The sequence below is a fragment of the Palaemon carinicauda genome, chromosome 35 (genome assembly GCF_036898095.1).
Source record: "Palaemon carinicauda isolate YSFRI2023 chromosome 35, ASM3689809v2, whole genome shotgun sequence".
Classification (NCBI taxonomy): domain Eukaryota; kingdom Metazoa; phylum Arthropoda; class Malacostraca; order Decapoda; family Palaemonidae; genus Palaemon; species Palaemon carinicauda.
In genome coordinates this window covers 19,494,493-19,517,451 of record NC_090759.1, presented here as the reverse complement: position 1 = coordinate 19,517,451, position 22,959 = coordinate 19,494,493, and the positions used below count along the sequence as shown (strand labels likewise).

General features: G+C 40.1%; 1 protein-coding gene across 5 annotated transcripts in view; it reads left to right on the top strand.

Moving 5' to 3' along the window:
- LOC137627651 (obscurin-like) overlaps positions 1-22,959 on the top strand; it is a 253,347-nt gene that overhangs the window by 55,558 nt on the left and 174,830 nt on the right. For all 5 annotated transcript variants that reach the window (XM_068358801.1, XM_068358802.1, XM_068358799.1 and 2 more), the window contains exons 9-12: positions 4,995-5,089; positions 7,371-7,569; positions 7,894-7,991; positions 20,418-20,628. In XM_068358801.1, coding sequence (XP_068214902.1) covers positions 4,995-5,089; positions 7,371-7,569; positions 7,894-7,991; positions 20,418-20,628 — 603 coding nt within the window. The remainder of the gene's footprint in view (positions 1-4,994; positions 5,090-7,370; positions 7,570-7,893; positions 7,992-20,417; positions 20,629-22,959) is intronic.

Below are 22,959 nucleotides of genomic sequence, written 5' to 3'. Positions count from 1 at the left end.
TCCTCGATATGTAGCCCCGTACGAGGACCCCAAAGCGGAAGCGGTGGACGCCATGACCTTCGATTGGAACAGATGGGCCAAGATTTACCTGTTCCCTCCCACCAATCTTCTGCTGAAAGTCCTCTCCAAATTGAGAACCTTCAAAGGGACAGCAGCTCTAGTGGCTCCCAAGTGGCCCCGCAGCAACTGGTACCCCTTGATCCTGGAGATGCAGCCAACGCTGATCCCCCTCCCGGACCCAGTTCTCTCCCAGCAAATACAGAAGTCGACTGTCTTCGCTTCATCATCGAAAATCAAGGACCTTCATCTCATGATTTTCTCACCCTAGCCGCTAAGAAAAGGTTTGGGATTTCGAAGGAGAGTCTAGACTTCCTCGAGGAATACAAGACCGAATCCACGAGAAGGCAATACGAATCGTCTTGGAGGAAATGGGTCTCCTTCGTCAAGGCAAAGAACCCCTCGAAAATCACCATAGATTTTTGCATGTCCTTCTTCATTCACCTTCATGGACAAGGCTTGGCAGCCAACACGATTTCTACTTGCAAATCGGCCTTGACTAGACCTTTGTCATACGCCTTCCAAATAGATCTGTCTAGCGACATCTTCAACAAACTACCGAAGTCCTGTGCCCGTTTACGACCGGCACCCCCTCCGAGACCAATCACTTGGTCTCTAGACAAAGTTCTCCACTTCGCCTCCAACTTGGACAATGATTCATGCCCTCTTAAGGACCTGACTCAGAAAGTTATATTTCTCTTCGCTCTAGCTTCGGGAGCCCGAGTCAGCGAAATAGTGGCACTATCTAGAGAAGAGGGACATATCGTTTTCAACGATTCAGGAGACCTCTCCCTCTTCCCTGATCCGACGTTTCTCGCAAAGAACGAATTACCTACCAAACGATGGGGCCCGTGGAGGATATGCCCCTTGAAGGAAGATGCCTCTCTATGTCCAGTAGAGAGCCTTAAGGTCTATCTTCATAGAACTTCAAACTTTGGTGGAGGCCAACTCTTCAAAGGAGAAACATCGGGCAGCGACCTGTCACTGAAACAATTGAGAGCTAAAATCACCTACTTCATTCGCAGAGCGGATCCAGACAGTACACCCGCTGGTCATGATCCTAGGAAAGTCGCTTCGTCTCTGAATTTCTTTCAGAGTATGGATTTCGAAAGCCTCAAGAACTATACAGGCTGGAAATCCTCGCGTGTTTTCTTTAAACATTATGCGAAACAAGTGCACGAAGTGAAACATTTTGTGGTAGCCGCAGGTAGTGTTATGAAACCTGCTCTGAACTCTGCTTAGAACAGTGAGTTATTAGGGACTCTAACTCGTCGGGTGCCTATGTTGACCCTCAAGTGATACGTAGTGAAGCAGAAACCACCTTGTGCTTTCTTTAACTGTTCTTACCTCAGGTGAAATGTCATAGTAGATTACCACATGAGTGCTACATGCCACGTGCATGATGTGTGTTACATAAAGACTAACGTTCCGTAGAACGAGTGCCTACTAATACTTGATTCTTCCCTTTCAGACTCAAGAGCACGCCTTTATGACTATGTACATTTTTATCAATGTAAATGTTTTTTACTATTTATTGCATGACATGTATCGATTTACCTGCAATTATCTAATAAAATGTCTATTTTATTACTTGTGCGTCTCCCTTGCTCCTTTCTTACTATGAAATATACTAATTGTCATAGTTTTATTACCCTTTATTCTTGGTTAAGGAAAATGCCAGGATTTACTCCGGGCATTTATTTATATAGAGCAAGTAAGTTTCCTTAGCGAATACTTGCTCAATTATAAAGATGAGTCAACTCCATGCACGAAGTGTACAACCACCACTTCTTCAAGTTTGTTTCGACGCGAATACCAAATCGCTCTGACTTATCTTCTGGATCTCATTGTTCCTTCAGCCTATATGAATAGCCTTCCCATGACCACTTTGATCTCAGCATAGCCCGTGGGGACTTCCATGCCAGGGGGGCAGGAAGGCAACTGCCTCACGGTAGCTCTAGTATAGACCACTATGCTTTCGGCTCAATGTTTTAGCACTCACTTATAAAGGGGAAAAAGTCTACCACGATACACTAATTCTCTGGTACTCTTCCATCAGGACGCCATGGCTTGAGCCCAAAAAACGGATTTTGAGCGAAGCGAAAAATCTATTTTTGGGTGAGATAGCCATGGCGTCCTGATGGACCCGCCCTGTCTGTTATCAGGTCCCGCCCTGCGCCGCTGTATCATGGTGATGAGCGAGCTCCAGACTTTCGGATGAGGACGGACGTGACGTCATCAAAAGCAATGGCGTCCGTCTGTTTACATCGCGAGTACCGATATCGCCACATCTAGATTGGCTGCGGCTCAGCTCCCAGCCGCTCTCTGTCCGCCATATTGAAGCGTTAACTCTATATGGGGTGTAGATAGCTATGTGGCACGTTAATACATGCGTGTCCCCTGTTGATACACGATGTCTTAAGGGGAAACCCTTAGGATACTCGCTCCAGAAGTTAGAATTCTGTGATAACCTGTGGTTTAATTCTCTGGGAAAATCCTAGTAGTGATTACCCAAGGAAGCTACCAAAAAGGATCCTTCCATCAGGACGCCATGGCTATCTCACCCAAAAATAGATTTTTCGCTTCGCTCAAAATCCGTTTATTGAGAAAGTCTTTTAAGAATCTCGGTGATCAATCTATGCTGAAGAAATGTTTTAATTCTTTCAGTCTACCTTGTTTCGAGTGTTGTTCTCCTGTCTGGTCTTCAGCTGCCGATTGTCATCTTAATTTGTTGGACAGGAACTTACGGTTTATTAAATTTCTTATTGCTGATTCTTGATATTAATCTCTGGCACCGTCGTTCAATTAGTTCATTATGCATGTTGTATAAATTTTTTTTTTTATAATTCTGGCCATTTCTTGTGTTCAGATCTTCCCGGACAGTACCATCCTGTATGTAGTACTGGGTTTGCAATTAATTCTAATAGTCAGGCGTTCTCCACCATGAGGTTCAATACTACACAGTATTCTAGAAGTTTTATTTCAGTTGTGACCATGTTGTGGAATGATCTTCTTAATCGGGTAGTTGAATCAGTAGAACTTCAAAAAAACTCAAACTTTTAGCAAATTTTTTTCATGTTGAACAGGCTGACAGTCTTTTTATAGTTTATATAGGACAGTGATCGTACCAACTGTGATGTATGGATCGGAGTTCTGGGGAATGAAGTGACGGAGAGACAGAAATTGAATGTGTTTGAGATGAAGTGTCTAAGGAGTATGGCTGGTATATCTCGAGTAGATAGGGTTAGGAACGAAGTGGTGAGGGTGAGAATGGGTGTAAGAAATGAGTTAGCAGGTAGAGTGGATTTGAATGTGTTGAGGTGATTTGGCCATGTTGAGAGAATGGAAAATGGCTGTCTGCTAGAGAAAGTGATGAATACAAGAGTTGATGGGAGAAGTGCAAGAGGAAGGCCAAGGTTTAGGTGGATGGATGGAGTGAAGAAAGGTGGGTGATAGGAGGATAGATGTGAGAGAGGCAAGAGAGCTTGCTAGAAATAGGAATGAGTGGCGAGCGATTGTGACGCAGTTCCGGTAGGCCCTGCTGCTTCCTTTAGTGCCATAGATGACCGCGTAGGCAGCAGCAGCAGTAGGGGATTCAGCGTTATGAAGCTTCATCTGTGGTGGATAATGGGGGAGGATGGGCTGTGGCACCCTAGCAGTACCAGCCAAACTCGGTTGAGTCCCTTGTCATGCTGGGAGGGACATAGAGAGGAGTGGTCCCCTTTTATGTTTCATTTGTTTGATGTCGGCAACCCCCCAAAATTGGGGGAAGTGCCTTTGTATATGTATGTATGGTATGACATATCTGTTTTGATATTGTTACTGCTCTTGAAATATAATATATCAAGTGTTCATTTCTTCTCTTATAATCTATTTACTTCCTTTCCTCATTGGGCTATTTTCCATGTTGAAGCCTTTGGGTTTATAGCATCCTGCTTTTCAAAAACAGTTGTAACTTAGCTGATAATAATAATAATAATAATAATAATAATAATAATAATAATAATGATAATAATAATAATAATAATAATAATTATGATGATGATGATAATAATATGGCAGCTGTGAGATAAGTTTTTGTTTATTGACGAGACGAATGTTTATTTTGGATAGCATTCTGACAGAAAGCAGATGTGAAGCATCCACTTATATGGGGTTGAAGGCCAGCACCTTGTGCCCTAAAATTATAATTTGTATTATAATCACCCTTTTAAAACTACTATAGCTCTGTCTTTTTTTTTTCATTAAATGTATTCTAATTGATATAAGTTAGGGCTATTTGTTCTCCCTTATTTCACTGTATGCTTTTTCCCTTTGGAGTATGTGGCGGCTGAAGGCGTTTACCTTCTACTGCCTTCTCCGAAGCTCAACGGCGTATACTATGATTTGAAGTTCTTTGGCATCCAAATATATATATATATATATATATATATATATATATATATATATATATATATATATATATATATATATATATATATATATATATATATATATATATATATTCTTCTTTGCATCTTTTCCCATTTTCATGTAGGGTCGATGTTTCTGACCAGCTTTCTCTATCTACCTCTGTTCCACACTTCATAACTGGTTAATTCCTTTGATCGAAGGTCATCCTTGATACAGTCCATCCACCCTCATACCTAAAGACATACCAATCCTTTCTGCGTATTGCCCTAATCAGGGTCACCCATATTTTGTTGGGTTGTTGTAAGCAATCAGACAAAAATCTCCCACCAACACCAGTCCGCACTAGCCAGCGTGGCGATAAAATCTGGTCAAACCCCAGACCTGTCTGAGGCCTTTGCACCGCAGTGGTCTAGAAACGGCTACATTTGGTGTTGTATATGTACACATGTATGCTTATATTTAAAGACATTATATTTGTTTCATTATGATAGAACCTGACTCCATTCCCCTCCTTTTTCATTCAGGTCCTAGATATGAACGAGTCAATAATTTCACGGCTATCTTTGGAGGCACTGCGAGTATCACTTGTGAAGAGAAAAATATTCCACAAAATACAGAGGTAAGTTTAATGGCCATCCTTTATCTATATTTGAATAATAATAGCCAATCACGCAATCATCAAAATAGATTATCTATCAGAAAAATCTTTCCGACCAAGTGATAGAATGAAGTTACCTCGAATGTCATTTTCTTGGACAAGTTTTTTTTAGCTGATAGGGAAGATGAGTGAATGAATAGTGAGGACAGTTACCTAACTATTCATGGTAGGGAATAGTTAAGTATTAGTAAGAGTAATGTAAAATGTCTTTTAACCACAACTGAATTTGTGGGTTGTGGTGGCGGATGTGGTAACGTCCGTGACTGGTTAACTCCAAACTGGTGTTCGAGTCCCGCTCAAATTCCGTAGTTTATTTGCTCGCTGCAATCTTACCATCTTTGTGAGCTAAGAATAGGGGGTTTAGGGGAGCCTATAGGTCTATCTTCTGAGTCATCAGCAGCCATTGCCTGGCCCTCCTTGGTCCTAGTTTAGGTGGAGAGGGGGCTCAGGCACCAATCATATGCATACTTGGTCAGTGTCTAGTCTAGGGCATTGTCCTGCTCGATAGGGCAATGTCAGTGTCCGTTGCCTCTGCCATTCTTGAGCGACCTTAAAAGTACATTTTTCTTGTTATGGTCTTAAAGTGAATTTAGTGCAGCAATTGCTTATTTTTCATTTAGTTTTTGTTTTCTGGTATTCTTAGCTAATAGCTTAATATTTTTGATGTTGAAGTTAAATTTTGTGGATTTTGCAAAATGGGAGTTTTTGAGAGACTGTGGGCTTTGTTCCAACCCATAATCTTCATAATCTTCCCTGTCTATGAAGTAGATTCTCGGTCTTTTGGAAAAAGACTACAGTATATAGACGGGAACATCCCTGCCTGGCTATCTTCTGGTCTGGGATTCGAGACGAGATCAACCTCGATAGTTTCTTTTAGTGTCTACAACCTCACCATCCTTGTGTGCTAAGGATGGCGGGTTTGGGGGAGCCTATAGGTCTACCTTCTGAGTCATCAGCAGCCATTGTCTGTCCCTCCCTGGTCCTAGCTTTGATGGAGGAGGCTTGAGCGCCGATCATTTCCATTATTATTATTATTTCTACTAGCTAAGCTACAACCCTAGTTGGAAAAGGAGGATGCTGTAACAACAGGAAAAATAGGCCAGTGAGGAAAGGAAATAAACACTACAAGAGATGTCATGAACCATTAAAGTACAATGTTTCAAGAACAGTAGCAACATTAAAATGAAATAAAATATATGGTCAGTCTGGGGCATTGTCACTACCCTTTGCCTCTGCCATTCATGAGTGACCTTTAAACCTTCAAACAGTTATGGACACATTGGGTAGATAGGAAATAATTCCAAATCTGCTCCAGCAGAGGTTACAATGGGGACACTTTTTATCTGCCTTTGATCTTGTCGCCAATGGAGGTTGTGCCACCAAAAGTTGTGGAAACGCTTGAAGGGTGAGACTGAGTAACCCACTGCAGTTACAGGTCGCTAAATGTCCCATGATTTCTGTAGAATAGTAATAACCATCTGTACTTACAGGGGCAGATAGGTTGGTTGCACACCATCAATATGAATGCTCGGTGCATCCATTTATTATTTGCTCAGTATTACCTTGTCTAATCCGCTTGTGTTTTACTGCGAATTTTGCTGTAACATTTTTGATTGATTATGGATAATTTCACGATACACAATATTTACATTGAACATATGAAGTATAATTTTAGATTATGATAAAATATTCATCCTATTTTTTTAAGCAGAGCTAAAATCGTTGGTTTTAGTCTTTATGTTTATTTGGAATTATAAGAATTTGGTACAAAAGGATTTATGACATAGATATGGTCATCCCTGTTTTATGGATGTGACCCTTAATTCTCTGTTTACATTTAATTCATAGATTCGTCATCATCATCATCATCATCAACGATCAGCCGTTGCTAGTCCACTGCAGGACAAAGGCCTCAGACATGTCCTTCCAGTCCCATCTGTTTATGGTCTTTCTTTGCCTGTCTGTACCTGTAAATATTCTTAGCTTGTCAATCCATCGTCTTCTCTTCCTTTCCCTGGTTCGTTTACAATCTCTAGGAACCCACTGCCATTCTTCCTCTCCATCTATTATCTGTCATCCTCATTACGAGACGTATGTCCTGCTCATGTCCGTTTCTTTTTATGTTGTTAGGATATCCATTACTACCCATGTCGCTCCTTTTCTCGCTCTTAATGTTATTCACATCATCATTCTCTCCATGGCTCTTTGAGTTTAGTTTTCTTTCTTTTTTTCTCTCCCTCAGGTCGAGTGGCTGCGATTGCACAAAGAAAAAAATGACACGAAGATGTCGGAACTTCGTGATCAAAGAATATTGTTTTCGAGAAGCAAAGGGATCTGGACCCTCAAAATTACTAACGTCACCAAAGATGATCAAGGACAATACAAATGTGTCTTCAAAACACACCCACCAGTTAGTCAAACTGGATCGTTGAAGTTAATTGGCAAGTAACTCTTTTTTGATAAATATATCTTATTTTGAGATGGTAACCATCACAGTGCTTATTCGCCATTCGTAAGTTATTATTATCATATCATTTCCCATATGAAGCAATTAGCCCATAGAGTCTGAAATAACAATTCATATTTTTTTTCAATCTTTTATTTGGATTCCAAACCTCGGTCATTTTTTTAAATGATATATTTGACCTCAATATATTTATATCAACTTGTAAATACATAGAAGAAACTCTGATAAAAAAAAATTCGCTTATTCTCTCTCCCTACTGTTATACCCACGTCCTTCTTCTTTCCTTTCTTGTAATTAGGTCCTATTTTCGTCGGAGAAGTCAAGAGCCTCACAGTCAACGAAGGAGAAAGGGCCAGTTTTACGTGCCAGGTAGAAAACCTCACGAAATATCAGAAGGTAAATGCATATCACTTTACAAGATAGGTTTGGCAACTGTGCATTTGTTTTGGGATGAATCAGGCATAGAGGGTAAGAGATAGCTTTGTTGGTGTTATAGAAAGGTCATGCTAAATGTTTATTTTGATAGAGAGGAGAATAATCCAATTCTTATCTGTCTTTAAAATCCTGTTTGGGACTGAACATTAGTATTCTGGTGTTTATTTAGAAAGAAATAGTAGGCTGGCAATGGCACCAGCCACCCGTTGAGATACTCCTGCTAAAGAGTTATTGGGTCTTTTCACTGGCCAGATAGTACTACAATGGATCCCTCTCTAGTTACTGTTAATTTTTCCTTTGCCTATAAATGCACTGAATAGACTGGCCTATTCTTTCCACACGCTCCGCTATCTTCATACACCTGCATCTAGCACAAGTTCACACAATAGAGATGTACTGCCTACTGATATTTACAAAAAGTGGAAACACCGGGTATATTTTGCTATCTCCAGAAAGTCCACCGACCTGAATGCCCTCCCAGGTTTCAGTCCCGGGCAATGCGACCGAAATGCAGAAATCAGAACCACACAGTTGTAAATGGATACCAGTAATTGCTGTTGACAAGATAAATGGCATGTGGCCATAGCAGCCTCACCCAAAAGGACTTGCTTAAATAAAAGACTGAACTCTTCTGGCGCTGCCCGCTTCATGGGAGAAAATGTGAGGGGAAAACATTTAGTACACGCATGTAACCACACATACATACACACATCTCCCTTACATAAGAAAAAGAAGGTGTTTAGCCATATATATATATATATATATATATATATATATATATATATATATATATATATATATATATAAACATACATATAAATGTGTATATATATATATATATATATATATATATATATATATATGTGTATATATATATATATATATATATATATATATATATTATATAAAGATATATATACATATATATGTATATATATACATATTACATTTAAAAATATATATACATATACATAAATATATATATATATATATATATATATATATATATATATACATATATATATATATATATATATATATATATATATATATAAATATATATATATACATATATATATATAAATATATATATATATATATATATACATATATATATACATATATATATATATACATATATATATATATATATATATTTATATAAATATATATGTATATATATATATATATATATATATATATATATATATATATATATATATATATGTATATTATATATATATATATATATATATATATATATATATATATATATATATATATATATATATGTATATATATATATATATATATATATATATATATATATATATATATATATATATATATATATTCATATATATATAAATATATATTCATATATATATATATATATATATATAGATATATATATATATATATATATATATATATATATATGTGTGTGTGTGTGTGTGTGTGTGTGTGTGTGTGTGTGTGTGTTTGAAGTCGAAGCTATCATTAAAAACTCAGGAGCTGGAAAACCCATGGATACGATGGAATAACTGTTGAGATGATGTTAGCCGAAAATAAAGTGACTCCCAGAATACTTACAAGATTATTTTGTAGAATGTGGGGTGAAGAGGCAAAACCTGATGTATGGGAATTAGGAGTGTCGGTGAAAATGGCTAAAAAAGGAGACCTGACTTATTGCAATAATTACAGAGGCATCACACTTGCGTCAGTTCATGAAAATATATAATATGCTTATTCTAAAGAGACTAGAAAGAAAGCTTTATGAATGGCTGAGAGGTAAACAAACAAGATTTAGAAAACGGATTTTGAGCGTAGTGAAAAATCTATTTTTGGGTGAGGTAGCCATGTTGTCCTGATGGAAGTTCCTTCATTAGTAGCTTCCTAGGTATATTTGACTACAGTGATATATCCCAGAGAATTTACCAAAGGTATCCAGAATTCTAACTCCTGGAGCGAATATCCCTTGAAATTTAAAAAGGGATATCGCGTATATCAGAGGACGTATTTTTGACACGTCTCATAGCTATCTACACCCCCAATAGCGTTTTCGCTTCGAGAGGGAAGGGAAAAAGTGGCAAGAATATAGGAGAGTCATTAAAGAGGCGATGCTCTCGACACTCCTACTGCACTGTAAATAGTGCGCCGAATCGCCACCGTGAGGCGCCACCAAGCCATTCTTCGTAGCTTTGTAGGTGTTGCAGATACAGTACCATAGGGAGGGATTCATTATCCTTTTGTCAAAAAGAGGGTGGATCCATCAGGACGACATGGCTACCTCACCCAAAAATAGATTTTTCGCTTCACTCAAAATCCGTTTTTTTGGGCTCAGGCTATGTCGTCCTGATGGAAGTTTACCAGAGCATTAATATATCTGTGCATTTTCAATAGTGCCGTTATCTCGAGATAAATATTTCCTATTTGGTCTTCTGGACCAGAGACACATGATGTTACCGTTATACATCAATTAACTGATCATAAAATATGTCAGTTCTTCCTGCCCCCTACAGGGAAAAGTCTAGGTAGACTTTAGGAGAAATCCCGAGGATTGTGAGTTCAAGGAACAATCTAGCAAACAGTATGTATATTAGTGTCATTATATACGTAAAGCATAGTTTGTACTTAGATAGTATAGTCCTGTATAGGTTACTGAATCCTCCCAAGTCTGGATATAAAGAGACAGACAGGTTCGTATACATGTAGGAAACCTTAAATCAGTAAGATAAACAGTTAGTACAATCAGTTTTTACCTGTTTGCTTGGAATGGTATAAACCATAGTTCCCCAATATTTCCTTAAATATTAAGAGAATCAAGGATGCTCTGATTTATACATAATTTCGAATATTTGAGGCGAAAGAGACTCAAAGATTCCTTCTATTGTTTATTACAAAAATAGAAATCAAGGTTGTAATCAATTACATCTTACGCTGAACAATTCTGCGTAAAAGCATAAACAGTAATAACAGAAAATAAATAAGTTTCACCTGAAAAGGAAACATTAGCCACTCAAAGGGAAATATAATATTTCACTGTATGCTGTTATTACTAGGAACACTGTGCATATAAGAATGCCTGGAACTTGTGTCAGTTTATTATGCTTGATGTCACCTGTATAGATAGAACAGTCTATAGTGTCTTTCTAAACACAATACTCAACATGATATACCTTAAAATTCTATCATGTACACCCTTCACTAAAAGTCCCAATTAGTGCACTGTTCTTCGCAGTAATCAAAAGGCAGGTTTTATAACACTGCCTGCCGCTACCACATGAAATTTTATTTCTTGTAATTGCTTCGCGTAGTGCTTGAAGAAAACTCTGGAAGACTTCCAACCAGTGTAAGCACGCAGGCTTTCAAACGACATTGTCTGAAAGAAATTCAGAGACGAGGCAACTTTTCTCGGATCATGACCTGCGGGTGTACTGTCTGGATCCGCTTCTCGGATCATGACCTGCGGGTGTACTGTCTGGATCCGCTCTGCGTATAAAATAGGTTATCTTCGACCTTATCTGTTTCAAGGATAACGTTGAACCAGAAGTCTCTCCCCTGAAAAGCTGACCTCAATTAATGTCTGTAGTTCTACGAAGATAGACCTTTAAGCATTCCACTGGGCAGAGGGATGCTTCTTCCTTCAGAGGGCAGATTCTCCAGGGACCCCATCTCTTAGTGGGCAGCTCGTTCTTGGCGAGAAACGACTGGTCCGGAAAGAGATTCAGCTCTCCGTTTTCTGTGAACTGAATGTGGCCATCATCCCTCGAGAGGGCCACTATTTCGCTAACTCTGGCTCCTGAGGCTAGTGCAAATAAGAATACTGTATCACCTTTTAAGTCAAGTCTTTCAGCGAGCAATCTTCATTCTTCAGGGTTGATGCTAAGTGAAGAACTTTATCCAAAGACCATGAAATGGGTATTGGAGGAGCTGCAGGCCGAAGTTTAGCGCAGGCTTTAGGAATCTTGTTGAAGATTTCATTAGAGAAGTCTACTTGGAAGGCGTATTGTATTGGTCTGGCTAAGGCGAATTTACATGTAGTAATCGCATTAGCTGCTGAACCTTGTTCATGCAGATGGATGAAGAAGGACAAGCAGGAATCCGTAGAAATCTCCTCAGGATTCTTCGCCTTAACAAAGGCCACCCTCTTCTTCCAGGAAGACTCATATTGTCTTCTTGTTGACTTTGACTTGTATTCTTATAAGATGTTAATACTGTCTATAGAAATCCCAAACCGTTTCTTGATCGCTAGGGCGAGAAAATCATGAGATGAAGGGTCTGGGTTTTCTCTGATGAAACGGAGACAGTCAATTTCTGCACTTGCTGAGTCAGAACTGGTTCCGGCAATGGGATCAGCTTCAGGCGCTGTTCCGTTATCAGAGGGAACCAAATGCTGTTGGGACACATGTGGGCCACTATTGCTGCTGTCCCCCGAAAGGATCTCAGTTTGTCGAGGACTTTCAACAGAAGGTTGGTTAGAGGGAACAGTAGATCTTGGACTATCTGTTCCAATTTATGGACATTGCATCTATCGCTTCCGCTAGAGGATCCTCGTATGGGGCTACATACCGGGGTAGCTTCTTGTTGTCGCTCGTTGCGAAGAGGTCTATCTGCAGTCCTGGGACTTTGCGTAATATGAAAGAGAATGATCTTGCATCTAGAGACCATTCGGACTCTATCGGGTTGACACAGGATAGAGCGTGCGCTGTCACATTGCGGAACCCTTGAAGGTGTGGACTGCTGACAAGTGCCATCTCTTCTTCTTGGCTAGACGAAGGATGGCCAATATCACTTGATTTATGTGAGGCGATCTCGAGCCTTGTCGATTTAGCCATCTCATTACTACTTTGCTGTCTATAACCAGACGGATGTGGATTAAGCAGCGAAGTTTCAGCTTTTTCAGAGATAGAAAACTGCCATGGCTTCCAGAAAAATGATGTGGAAGGACTTGAAGAGGGGAGACCAGGTTCCTTGGACTTTCCGATGATGAGACTGACCTCCACACCTCTCCTTCGAGGCATCCATATGAACGGTGACTGCTGGAGGAGATGGTTTCAAGGGTACCTTGTTTCTTAGGTTCTTGGCCTCCGACCATGGCTTGAGTAGTGATCATAGACGATTTGGTATCGGTCTTTGTAGATATCTTCGAGCGTTTGATGCGTATTTTCTCCAAACTCCTGATGCATCTTTTAGTTGTGCTCTCAATACTGGATCTGTCACTGAGGCAAACTGGAGGGACCCCAACACTCTCTCCTGTTGCCTTCTTGATATCCTGTCGGATTGAAGGAGTCTTTTGACAGATCCTGCTATCTCATCCCTCTTCTTTGATGGAATGGAAAGGCAGTGTGACAGTAGGTCCCAGTGGACACCAAGCCACTGGAACCTTTGAACTGGAGAAAGCCGAGACTTTTTCAAGTTGATCTTGAATCCTAAGTGTTCCAGGAACTGGATCACTTCCTTGGAGGCTTGCATGCATTCTTCCTCGGATGCTGCCCACACCAGCCAATCGTCCAGGTAGGCTACCACCTGGATTCCTTTCAGGCGTAGTTGATGAATGATTGCATTCGCAAGCTTTGTGAATACCCTTGGGGCTATGTTTAGGCCGAAGGGCATGGCTCTAAAAACTTACTTTCTTTTCTGTAGTTTGAACCCTAGGTAGGGGGAAACTTGACGATTGATTGGAACATGCCAGTATGCATCCGTCATGTCTATAGAGACTGTGAATGCCCGTTTGGGCAAATGGGTCCTTATGTGCTGAAGCGTCAACATTCTGAACTTGTGGTTCACTATGAACTTGTTGAGTGGTGATAAGTCCAGAATGACTCTGAGCTTTTCAGAATCCTTCTTCAGAACACAAAATAGCATACCTTGAAAGCTAATGGACTTCGCCTTCCGTATAACTCTCTTGTTCAAGAGTTCCTGAACATATTCTTCCAGTACGGGGGTTGAGTGTTGGAAGAATTGAGGGAAGTTCGGTTGAGTTGAGCTCCAACTCCACCCTAGTCTTTTCTTGATTAGGCTGTTGGCCCAGGGATCAAAGGTCCAACGATCCCGGAAGTGGAGAAGTCTCCCACCTACCGGCAGCATCTCACTTGGAGTGCTGGTTGGAGGTCTTGCCTCCTTGGCCATGTCCACCTTTGTTGCCCCTACCTCTGAAGGGGCGTCTAGAGGATCCTCGAAAGGAACCTCGAGACTTCGGCTTAAAGGTAGTTGATTGCCTTTCAAATACTGGGGTGAACACGGGCGACTGGGTCGCCAGCGTTGGGGGCACCAGTTGAAAGGTGGTGGTTGGTTGTGCCACCGTCTGGGGCATCGTGGCCATGGGAAGCTGTTGCTGTTGCTTTGGCCAAGAGGGCACTCTTGGTCGTTTTGACTTGTTCTTCGGCTGGGGACCCTCATCAGCGGAAGATTTCCTTTTAGAGGACAAGCCCCATTTGGAGAGGAGATTCCTATTCTCCGAAGTGGCTTTATCTACGACCTCTTTGACCACTTCACTTGGGAAGAGGTCTTTTCCCCAGATATTGGAAGCTATCAGCTTCCTTGGTTCGTGCTTCACTGTAGCAGAAGCGAACACAAACTCCCTACAAGCCCTTCTGGCTTTAATAAAATTGTATAAATCCTTGGTGACTGTTGCCAAATGAGATTTGGCAAAGACCATGTACATATCTGGGGTGTCTGGGATGCTTGCCATAATCTCTAAGCCAGTCTGCAGAGACATGGAAGCAGCGAGACATTCCTTAGTCTCCTGTTCCCTGCACAGGAGAAACTCTGACAGCTTCGGGAGATCTTGGTTGAACTGCCGTCCAGCGATATCTGCCTCTAGCTTCCCAACTGTGAAGGTGTTATGGACATCCTTCCAATCCTTATCATCTGCAGGGAAGGCGAGGGAAAATGGTCTACACTCTTCAAGTGTAGGGCAAGGTTTCCCTGCCTCAACTGCCTTTAAGGCTGCCTTAAACCCTTTGTCCATAAAGGGGAAGGCATGTTCGGAGTCAGCAATAAAGGATGTGTGCTTTTTGTTGGGAGCCGGCACCTTGGAACTAGTAAAGGCCCTCTCTTTCAAGGTGGTTGTATATAAGGCCTGTGCCTTAGATAGATTAAGGACAATCGTCTTCTTCTGCTCTGTTTCCTCCTTGGATGCTGGTTCCGTCCTCAGACAGACATAGTAATCCGGATAGGCCCCTTTACTAGGCCAAAATTCGATTTCCTCTACTGGAACTGTTCCCAGTTTCTCTGAGAGGAAGATCTCCCCTACCCCCCCCCCCCCGACATAGGCATATGCTCTGCGTACCTCCATAGGTTAACGTCAGAGAAGTAGTGGGCAGCAGATCGGCAGTTGCCGCTCTGCCCGCCAGCAGCCGAAGGATCTCTATTAAGTAGGACCCGGCGGCAACTATATAAATTTCGGGTGGCCGGCTGCCGGCCGACAACTCAGTTGCCGGCTACCGGCCGACAACTCAGTTGCCGGCTACCGGCCGACAACTCAGTTGCCGGCAGCCGGTCATAGTATGTTCATTGTCGTTGGGTTGTCGATCAGCGACACCCACGGCAAGTGGCGGCAGAGTAACTGCCGGCCGACAGACACCCAACATGGCCGACAACAGCTACTAGCTGCTGTCGGCCGGCCCAGTATATGGAAAGGCAGAGAGAAATAGAGGATGGGGGACGGCAAAGGCTCAGCCTTGCCGGCCTACATCCCGAAAGAGGGTGCAAGTGGAAGGGGGAATTATATTCGGGCTTCCACTCAACCATATCCCATTCATATGGGGTATGGAATGCAGTCCAAGGGAGGACTGGAGAGCACACTCAAAGATATGAGGGTACCTGCCGGCAGCCGGCCCAGCCGGCAGCAGACAGGGAACCTCAGGCCAATTCTATAGATTACCCATAGGATCAAATGTAGAACAACGGCCAGAAGGGTGATGGTTCATCCAACACAAAAGAGACAGTGGGGAAGGGGTGAAAAACCTATAAGTAAGGTGAAACCCTAGAGCATTACCTAACTTGAAGGATTCTGATCTCATAAAGTAACCTCAAGTAGGAGAAGTTATTTCCCCAGGTTAGGTTATTTAAGTGAGAAAGCGGCCATAGGACACAATCTCAATAGAGAACAGAATCTGGTACCAGAGATCTTAAGTAAGGAAGAAATCATTTCTTCATACTAAGATCTACTAGTACAGGACTGTCTGCCAGACCGAGGAAGGAGGAAATTGATATACAAGAACCTCCAGTATGGCCTAGGGAGGACTAGCCTCCTGAACGGCAACCTAACCTGACTTGGGAAGCCATTTCACTAAGACAGTAGGATGCCTAACACAGACTTTACTCTGATTTTCCGTTCTCAGCTCAAAACCGTGTCAGTGGTTAAGAGAAAGAGACAAAACACCCCAGTAAATTTTGCCAGAACACAGTTCGCAGCAAAGTTAACTGAGGGTAGTCTAAGCTGATCAGAGGGAAGGGGAATTGCTCTTAGATTTCGTTAGAGATAGTATCGACTTAAAAAGTATAGGAGGTGTCAGTCTCCCCTTAAAAGACAATACAAGAGCAATAAGGGACATGTAAGAAAGTATACTAAAGCCCCTAGGCTATTATGTTTAGGAGCATAGAGAATCGTTCACCGAAACACTCTTGTATACTATCTTGGAAGAGGAAAATGTTATGCAGTAATATGTTAATTGTATAAAATATTGCCTGAGCTTCAATAAAACTTTACCAGGAAGGTTATATCATGCATGAAGTGTGTAGGTGCCTAGGCTAGGAAGCCTAGCACTCGTGAGGCTCGATCATAAATAGCCAAATCCACGACAACAATGACATAATATAAAATTCCCTAGCTAAATATCTAAATAGCTAAAGATATTAAAGCGAAATAATGCCGGGAAATCATTCTTGATAACTAAATGAACAAGAAGAACGAGTGCTTCCATGACGCCATCCGGCTGGCAACAGCTCTTTTTACGTTAATTACGATCTCAATCGAAGAGTAAAACTGGCAAGAGCTTACATTTACACAGTCTAAAGATATTACTTAATTTTCCGGAAGCTGATGAGGCTGGTGAAGACATCATAGCGACGAAATACTTCCAAAATAGCGAGAGATAACACGGGATAACACCGGTCAGCAAAGCTACAAACGAAAGAATGGCTTGGTGGCGCCACGTGGTGGCGATTCGGCGCACTATTTACAGTACAGTAGGAGTGTCGAGAGCATTGCCTCTTTAACAACTCTCCTATGTTCTTGCCACTTTTTCCCTCTCGAAGCGAAAACGCTATTTGGGGTGTAGATAGCTATGAGACGTGTCAAGAAAACGTCCTCTGACATACGCGATATCCCTTTTTAAATTTTAAGGGATATTCGCTCCAGGAGTTAGAATTCTGGATACCTTTGGTAAATTCTCTGGGATAAATCACGGTAGTCAAATATAGCTAGGAAGTTACTAATGAAGGAAGTTACTAATGAAGGAACTTCCATCAGGACGATATGGCCTGAGCCCAAAAAAGGTAGAAGTTGTACAAACCAATTTTTCATTTTAAGACATGTGGTACAGCAATATGTAGAATATAGACATCCACTTTTGGTGGCATTTGTAAAATATGAAAAAGCCCTTGATAGTGTCCCCGGACAATTTTGTGGAGAGGCCTGTGATATTATGGAATTCCTCTTAAATATGCAAATTTGATTATAAGTGTTCATGTGCATAGCAAGTGCAAAGTTAATGTTAGTGGAGACCCATCAAATGGATTTGCTGTGAACAGTGGAGTACTCCAAGGGAATGTGTTGTCACTTATGTTGTTTATCCTCCTCGTGGATTTTTTAATGGATAGAACACTTGGGGATGGTGGAGAAGGATTGGACTGGATTGGTAATAGGAAATTAGCAGACCTAGAGTATGCTGATAATGCTGTCCTTAGCAAATCACTACAAGATTTGCAATGCTTGCTTATCAGAATGCATGAAATATCACATGAGTTTGGGCTGAAGATAGATAGAAGAAAAACAGAGATGATGAGAACAGAATATGCAATGGACGTTGAAATATCATTGAAAGGAGGAAGAATTAATAAGGTAGAATCATTTTAATAATCAGGAACTCTAATTTCTAATACAGGGTTTTTAGAATTGGAATTTAATGGAAGGTTGAAATAAAAAGCTAATTAGACAATGGCTGGGTTAAGTAAAATTTAGAAATAAAATCGCCTGAGATTACTTTTAAAAATCAGGATACATACCATTTTAGTGAGATCGGTGTTAATGTATGGACATGATTCATGGTATGAAAATGAAACAATATCCATCAGATTTAGTAGATTTGAGAACAAAGCTCTCAGAAGAATATTGGTAGTTAAATGGCAGGACAGGATTAGAAATGAAACTATAAGAGAGATTACTCGAGTGCCATATGTGGATAAGATCATTGTGAGGGGTAGATGGAGATGGTTTGGGCATGCCTTTAGCGCACATGGCTGAGGATTATGAAGCGTGAAGTAGAGGATGAATGGAGAAGTATTGATTTAAAACTTCAAGACAAAGACGACTGGTGAAATCTAACTGAGGCCCTTTGCGTCAATAGGCGTATCATGCTCAGCTCTCCCATCCCTCGGGTAGGGAGGAAAGGAGTTGCCATTGTACTAACTGTGTGTCACACTATCGTATATAGTAACGACAATTTGACGAGCCGAGAGAAGGTTGTGACTCGTCACATTGTCGTTACTCTGTAGTATCGTGTGACACACGGTTGGTACACCATACCGTGATGAGAGGGGTATGCATGTTTGTTCATATCTAGATTTTTATGGATCATTTTGAAGGGTCTGGTACACTAGTATATTGTATGTACATTAGTGTATGTGTATAAAGATTATAAACTATTTTTAAGATCTATAGTACTCGTGATAGAGTAGCTTAAAATAGGACATAATTCCCAACTACTGAATGATCTTACCTCATTTCGCTATTGATAGCGAGTCATGTACTTGAGCATGCAAGTTGACAGTGCTGCTGTCTGGTATTTTCCACTCTCCCAAGCTGTCAATGAACCCACCAATGACTAAAACAGTAATATTTTAGAATTAAAGTCTGCAGCAATGAAATCAATAAAATTTATAGAATTAATTGGTACTGAGATATCATTGTTTGAATTTTAGTTTCATGTATAGGATTTTTGTTTCATGTATAGGATTTTTGAATGGTTACGCTGTTTTTTTTTTTTTTCACTGCAATCAATTGCGTTTTGTTCCTTTCTACAAGTAAAACACACAGGTTGATCATTATGTTAATTTCAACTGCCAATGAACCTTAAATCCTTGCCTGATCTAGCTTTACTATTAGCTTTGTTCTAACTCTTAAATAATATTGGTGCAAATTTAAATTAACTAAATGTAGTCTGAAATGTTCTCAGCTTTTCAGCTTTTCACGGGGTCAGCTCCAAGTTTGAAGGAACAACTCCTGAATTCGTTGTCTAATAGTGACCTTAACGTCACACATAGCAAAATATAACTCATATCGTGTGAGGTGAAGCAATTTAATTGGCTAATCTCCATCTACATAAGGAATAACTTTGTGAAGGTACAACACATCACAAATATGCCACGTTACACGAAAAGCTGCATCTAACCTAAGATTACAATCTAGCAGATTAATTAATTCTAATTCAAGGACTCATAAATATAGTTTAAAGCATGCTATAAAAAGTTAAGGTTTCCTCACCCTTTCTGAGTGGGGATACCTTAACATGTTGAAACTGTTCGAGTATCCTCATGATCAGCAAAGATGTACTGGACAAAAGTTTCCCAACATCAGCAAACTACAATGACTAGTCTTCTTCTTTGACACTATTAACCCTACATTAAGAGGTGGGTTGTCAGATGTGCCCTCTCTAATGTCTTCTATCAAAGGCATCCTCTTCCACCAAACCTCTTTCCTCCACATCATCCTTCACCTTATCTCGCCCTCTAAATTCTTTGCCTTCCTCTCGATCTTCTCCCCTTAACATGATCCTCCTAAGGCCTCATCACTCCCTCCCCACCATCCATCCTCAATACGTGCCCACCATCTCAGTCGTGACACTCATCACCTCTGTAATTTTATTACGCCTGCCATCTTTTTATTCCACCATTTTCCAATCTTTCAAGCAGTGATGTTCCCATAATCCACCTCAGCCTTCCCATCTCTGTTCTCTCAATCTTTGCATCCACCTTTTGTCTTAGATCCCACGTCTCTGATTCATACATTTAACACTGGTCTGAGGATTTCGTACTGCAGTGGACTAGAAACAACTGCATTTGTTGTGTAAAAAGTCATATTGTGCAAAATTCATTGTATGTTTATGTATTGTGTCGTTGTTTTTATCAATAAGCTTCCTCATAAATTCTTGGGTTAATCAGATTGAATGGTATCGCTTACACCCAAGAAGAATTCTAAACCCTGGTTCGACCATGAAATCCGACGATCCCAGACTGTCTGTCGTGCACGATGACAACATGAAGTGGACCCTTCAGATCACAAATGTGACTCGATATGACCAGGGGACATATCAGTGTACTGTCAAATTCAATGGAACCTCAACAAGTCAAGTTGCGCATTTGGATGTCCGTGGTAGGTACTGACTTTGAACAAGGTGAATTATTATTATTTTTTTTTTTTTCTTTGCTCATTTATACCTTTTTATAAGGGTAATATTTTTAAGAATATCTTCCCTGCCGTCTTCTTCTTTTTCTTCTTCTTCTTCTTCTTCTAATATTGGCTAATATAGCATTTCTGTTGATAAAAACACTTATCAGAAACACCATAGTCCTTGAAATAATTTTGCACTACCTCTGTTTCATGTCATCACTTATAATTAAGTCTAGCGTATGTCCAGTTAAAGTAGTTGTGCAGTCGACATTATTCAATTGTCGATATGATTCTAGTAACTCACTGAATTCCAAAGCGTCAGGATTTGATGCGTCATCCATCCAAAAATTGAAGTTTCCATAGATAAGACGCGGATGGCAAGAAATTGGCTTATCTTGTAATAGAATAAATTGAGAAACAATGTATTAGGTGATAAGGTTATATGATTTACAAGATAAGTGTTTGAAAGCTATAATTTTCTTATGAAGGGGAAGCAAAGTACTTTGAAGTTGAAAAAGTAAATGAGTTTGCGTAAAAGTAGGTTTGAGAGTAGTGTGTGTTATATCTCACTGATTGTTTGGTATATTTAACCTAAGAGGAAGTGATGAGAATCGACGGTCATGATGTAAGAAATTATTCATAAATGAAATAAGGAACGGTTGAAGTTTGCAATACTAATTACCTATAGTGAAAAGAAACTGCAGGCACTAATGAGAGTTTGAAAGTATTTGCAATAGAAGGAATGAAAGTGAATGAATACCAAGAATAAGACTATCGGTGTAAGTGGAAACCATAAAGATGTGATAACTAATGTTAAAATGGATGGTGGAACGATTACTTTTATAGCCGAAGGTGAAAATCTAGAGGCATATGAAATTGATGAATATATGCATGGGATGGCTCATATTGATTTAAGATATTTTGTTCATGTGGAAGGACTGAACGACGAGAGATTCTTGAAAACTGTATAAAGCAGAAGTAGGCCTATTTGGTAGAGAGTAAGACCTAACGACATACATAGCAAATGAATGTCCTACGTAATTAGGACGTTCAGGAGTATGTGCAAGTCAGAGGTGAGTTGTGAAGTTTATGTAGGATGTTCAGTGCGCGAGTGATAAGCTGTTTGTATCAGCATAGGAAGCAGATCAGCAGCCAGTTTTCTGAAAACATGATTAGAGGACTGTTTCTGATTCGGCAGTTAAAAGTACACAAAGACACTAATAGGCAGATATTCAGTTAATATATATATATATATATATATATATATATATATATATATATATATATATATATATATATATATATATATATATAATCATTTGTATAATGATTCATGTACGTAATTAAAATTATAAAGTAAATAATACGTTTTATATGTATCGAGTTCTTGATAAATAGTCCTATTAAGAATTTGAAGAAGCAGAACAGAACGAGGAGTCAGTTGTAATGGCAATGAAATGTATTCATTCCATAAAGACAATAAGAGAACAAATGTCTTATTGGAGTCCACTGATGGAGAAGTATATCAAATAAGGGTGACTATTTCCCGTTTTGAAATTAGTAGCCCGCCAATGTATGGCCCAAAACCAGCTTTTAGTTCCATCAGCGGACTTAACGTGGTGCACTGTAGGCAATATTTAAGTCTTTGCGCCTTCTCTTCATGCTATCCAACTGCTTTTAACTTCTCACATTGCACCTCAGTTCAGTTCAGTTCAGTTGCTAGGCGGAGGGATTTGCCTTATATAAGGGATTTTGACGTAAGAAAAATCTATTTCTGGGCGAGGGACCTGTGCCGCCCAGTGAATAAGCTCCTATTAGCACTTATTCTTAGGTAATTTACTGCTAAATATACCAGAGAAAAAATGTAAAGGAGTGCTAGGTTAACTAGCTCGCTCACCTATTGGTGTCGGTATAAAATTGGGCGTATAATCCAGAGGTCCCGCACTATTTAGATTCATCCACGACAAAGACCCCAATAGAGGAGAGCCGTTCAACCTCACTCGGCACCACCAACTCTGCATCCGCTCAGAACCCAACTCCTTAGCACCCAAAGTTTGGGGACTCCAAGGGAGAGGAGCTGGGAGGGTTCACTGGGCGGCACAGGTCCCTCGCCCAGAAATAGATTTTTCCTACGTCAAAATCCCTTTTCTGGGCTTGAACCTGTGCCGGCCAGTGAATATATACAAGAGAAATGTCACCAAACTTGCAAAATAAAGGAAAAACATAAACATAAAGAAAATACAAGTTACTTTAATCAGAGATGAGTGCCAAAAACAGCTATAAGGGTATCTTAAAAAGAATATAAATCCACTT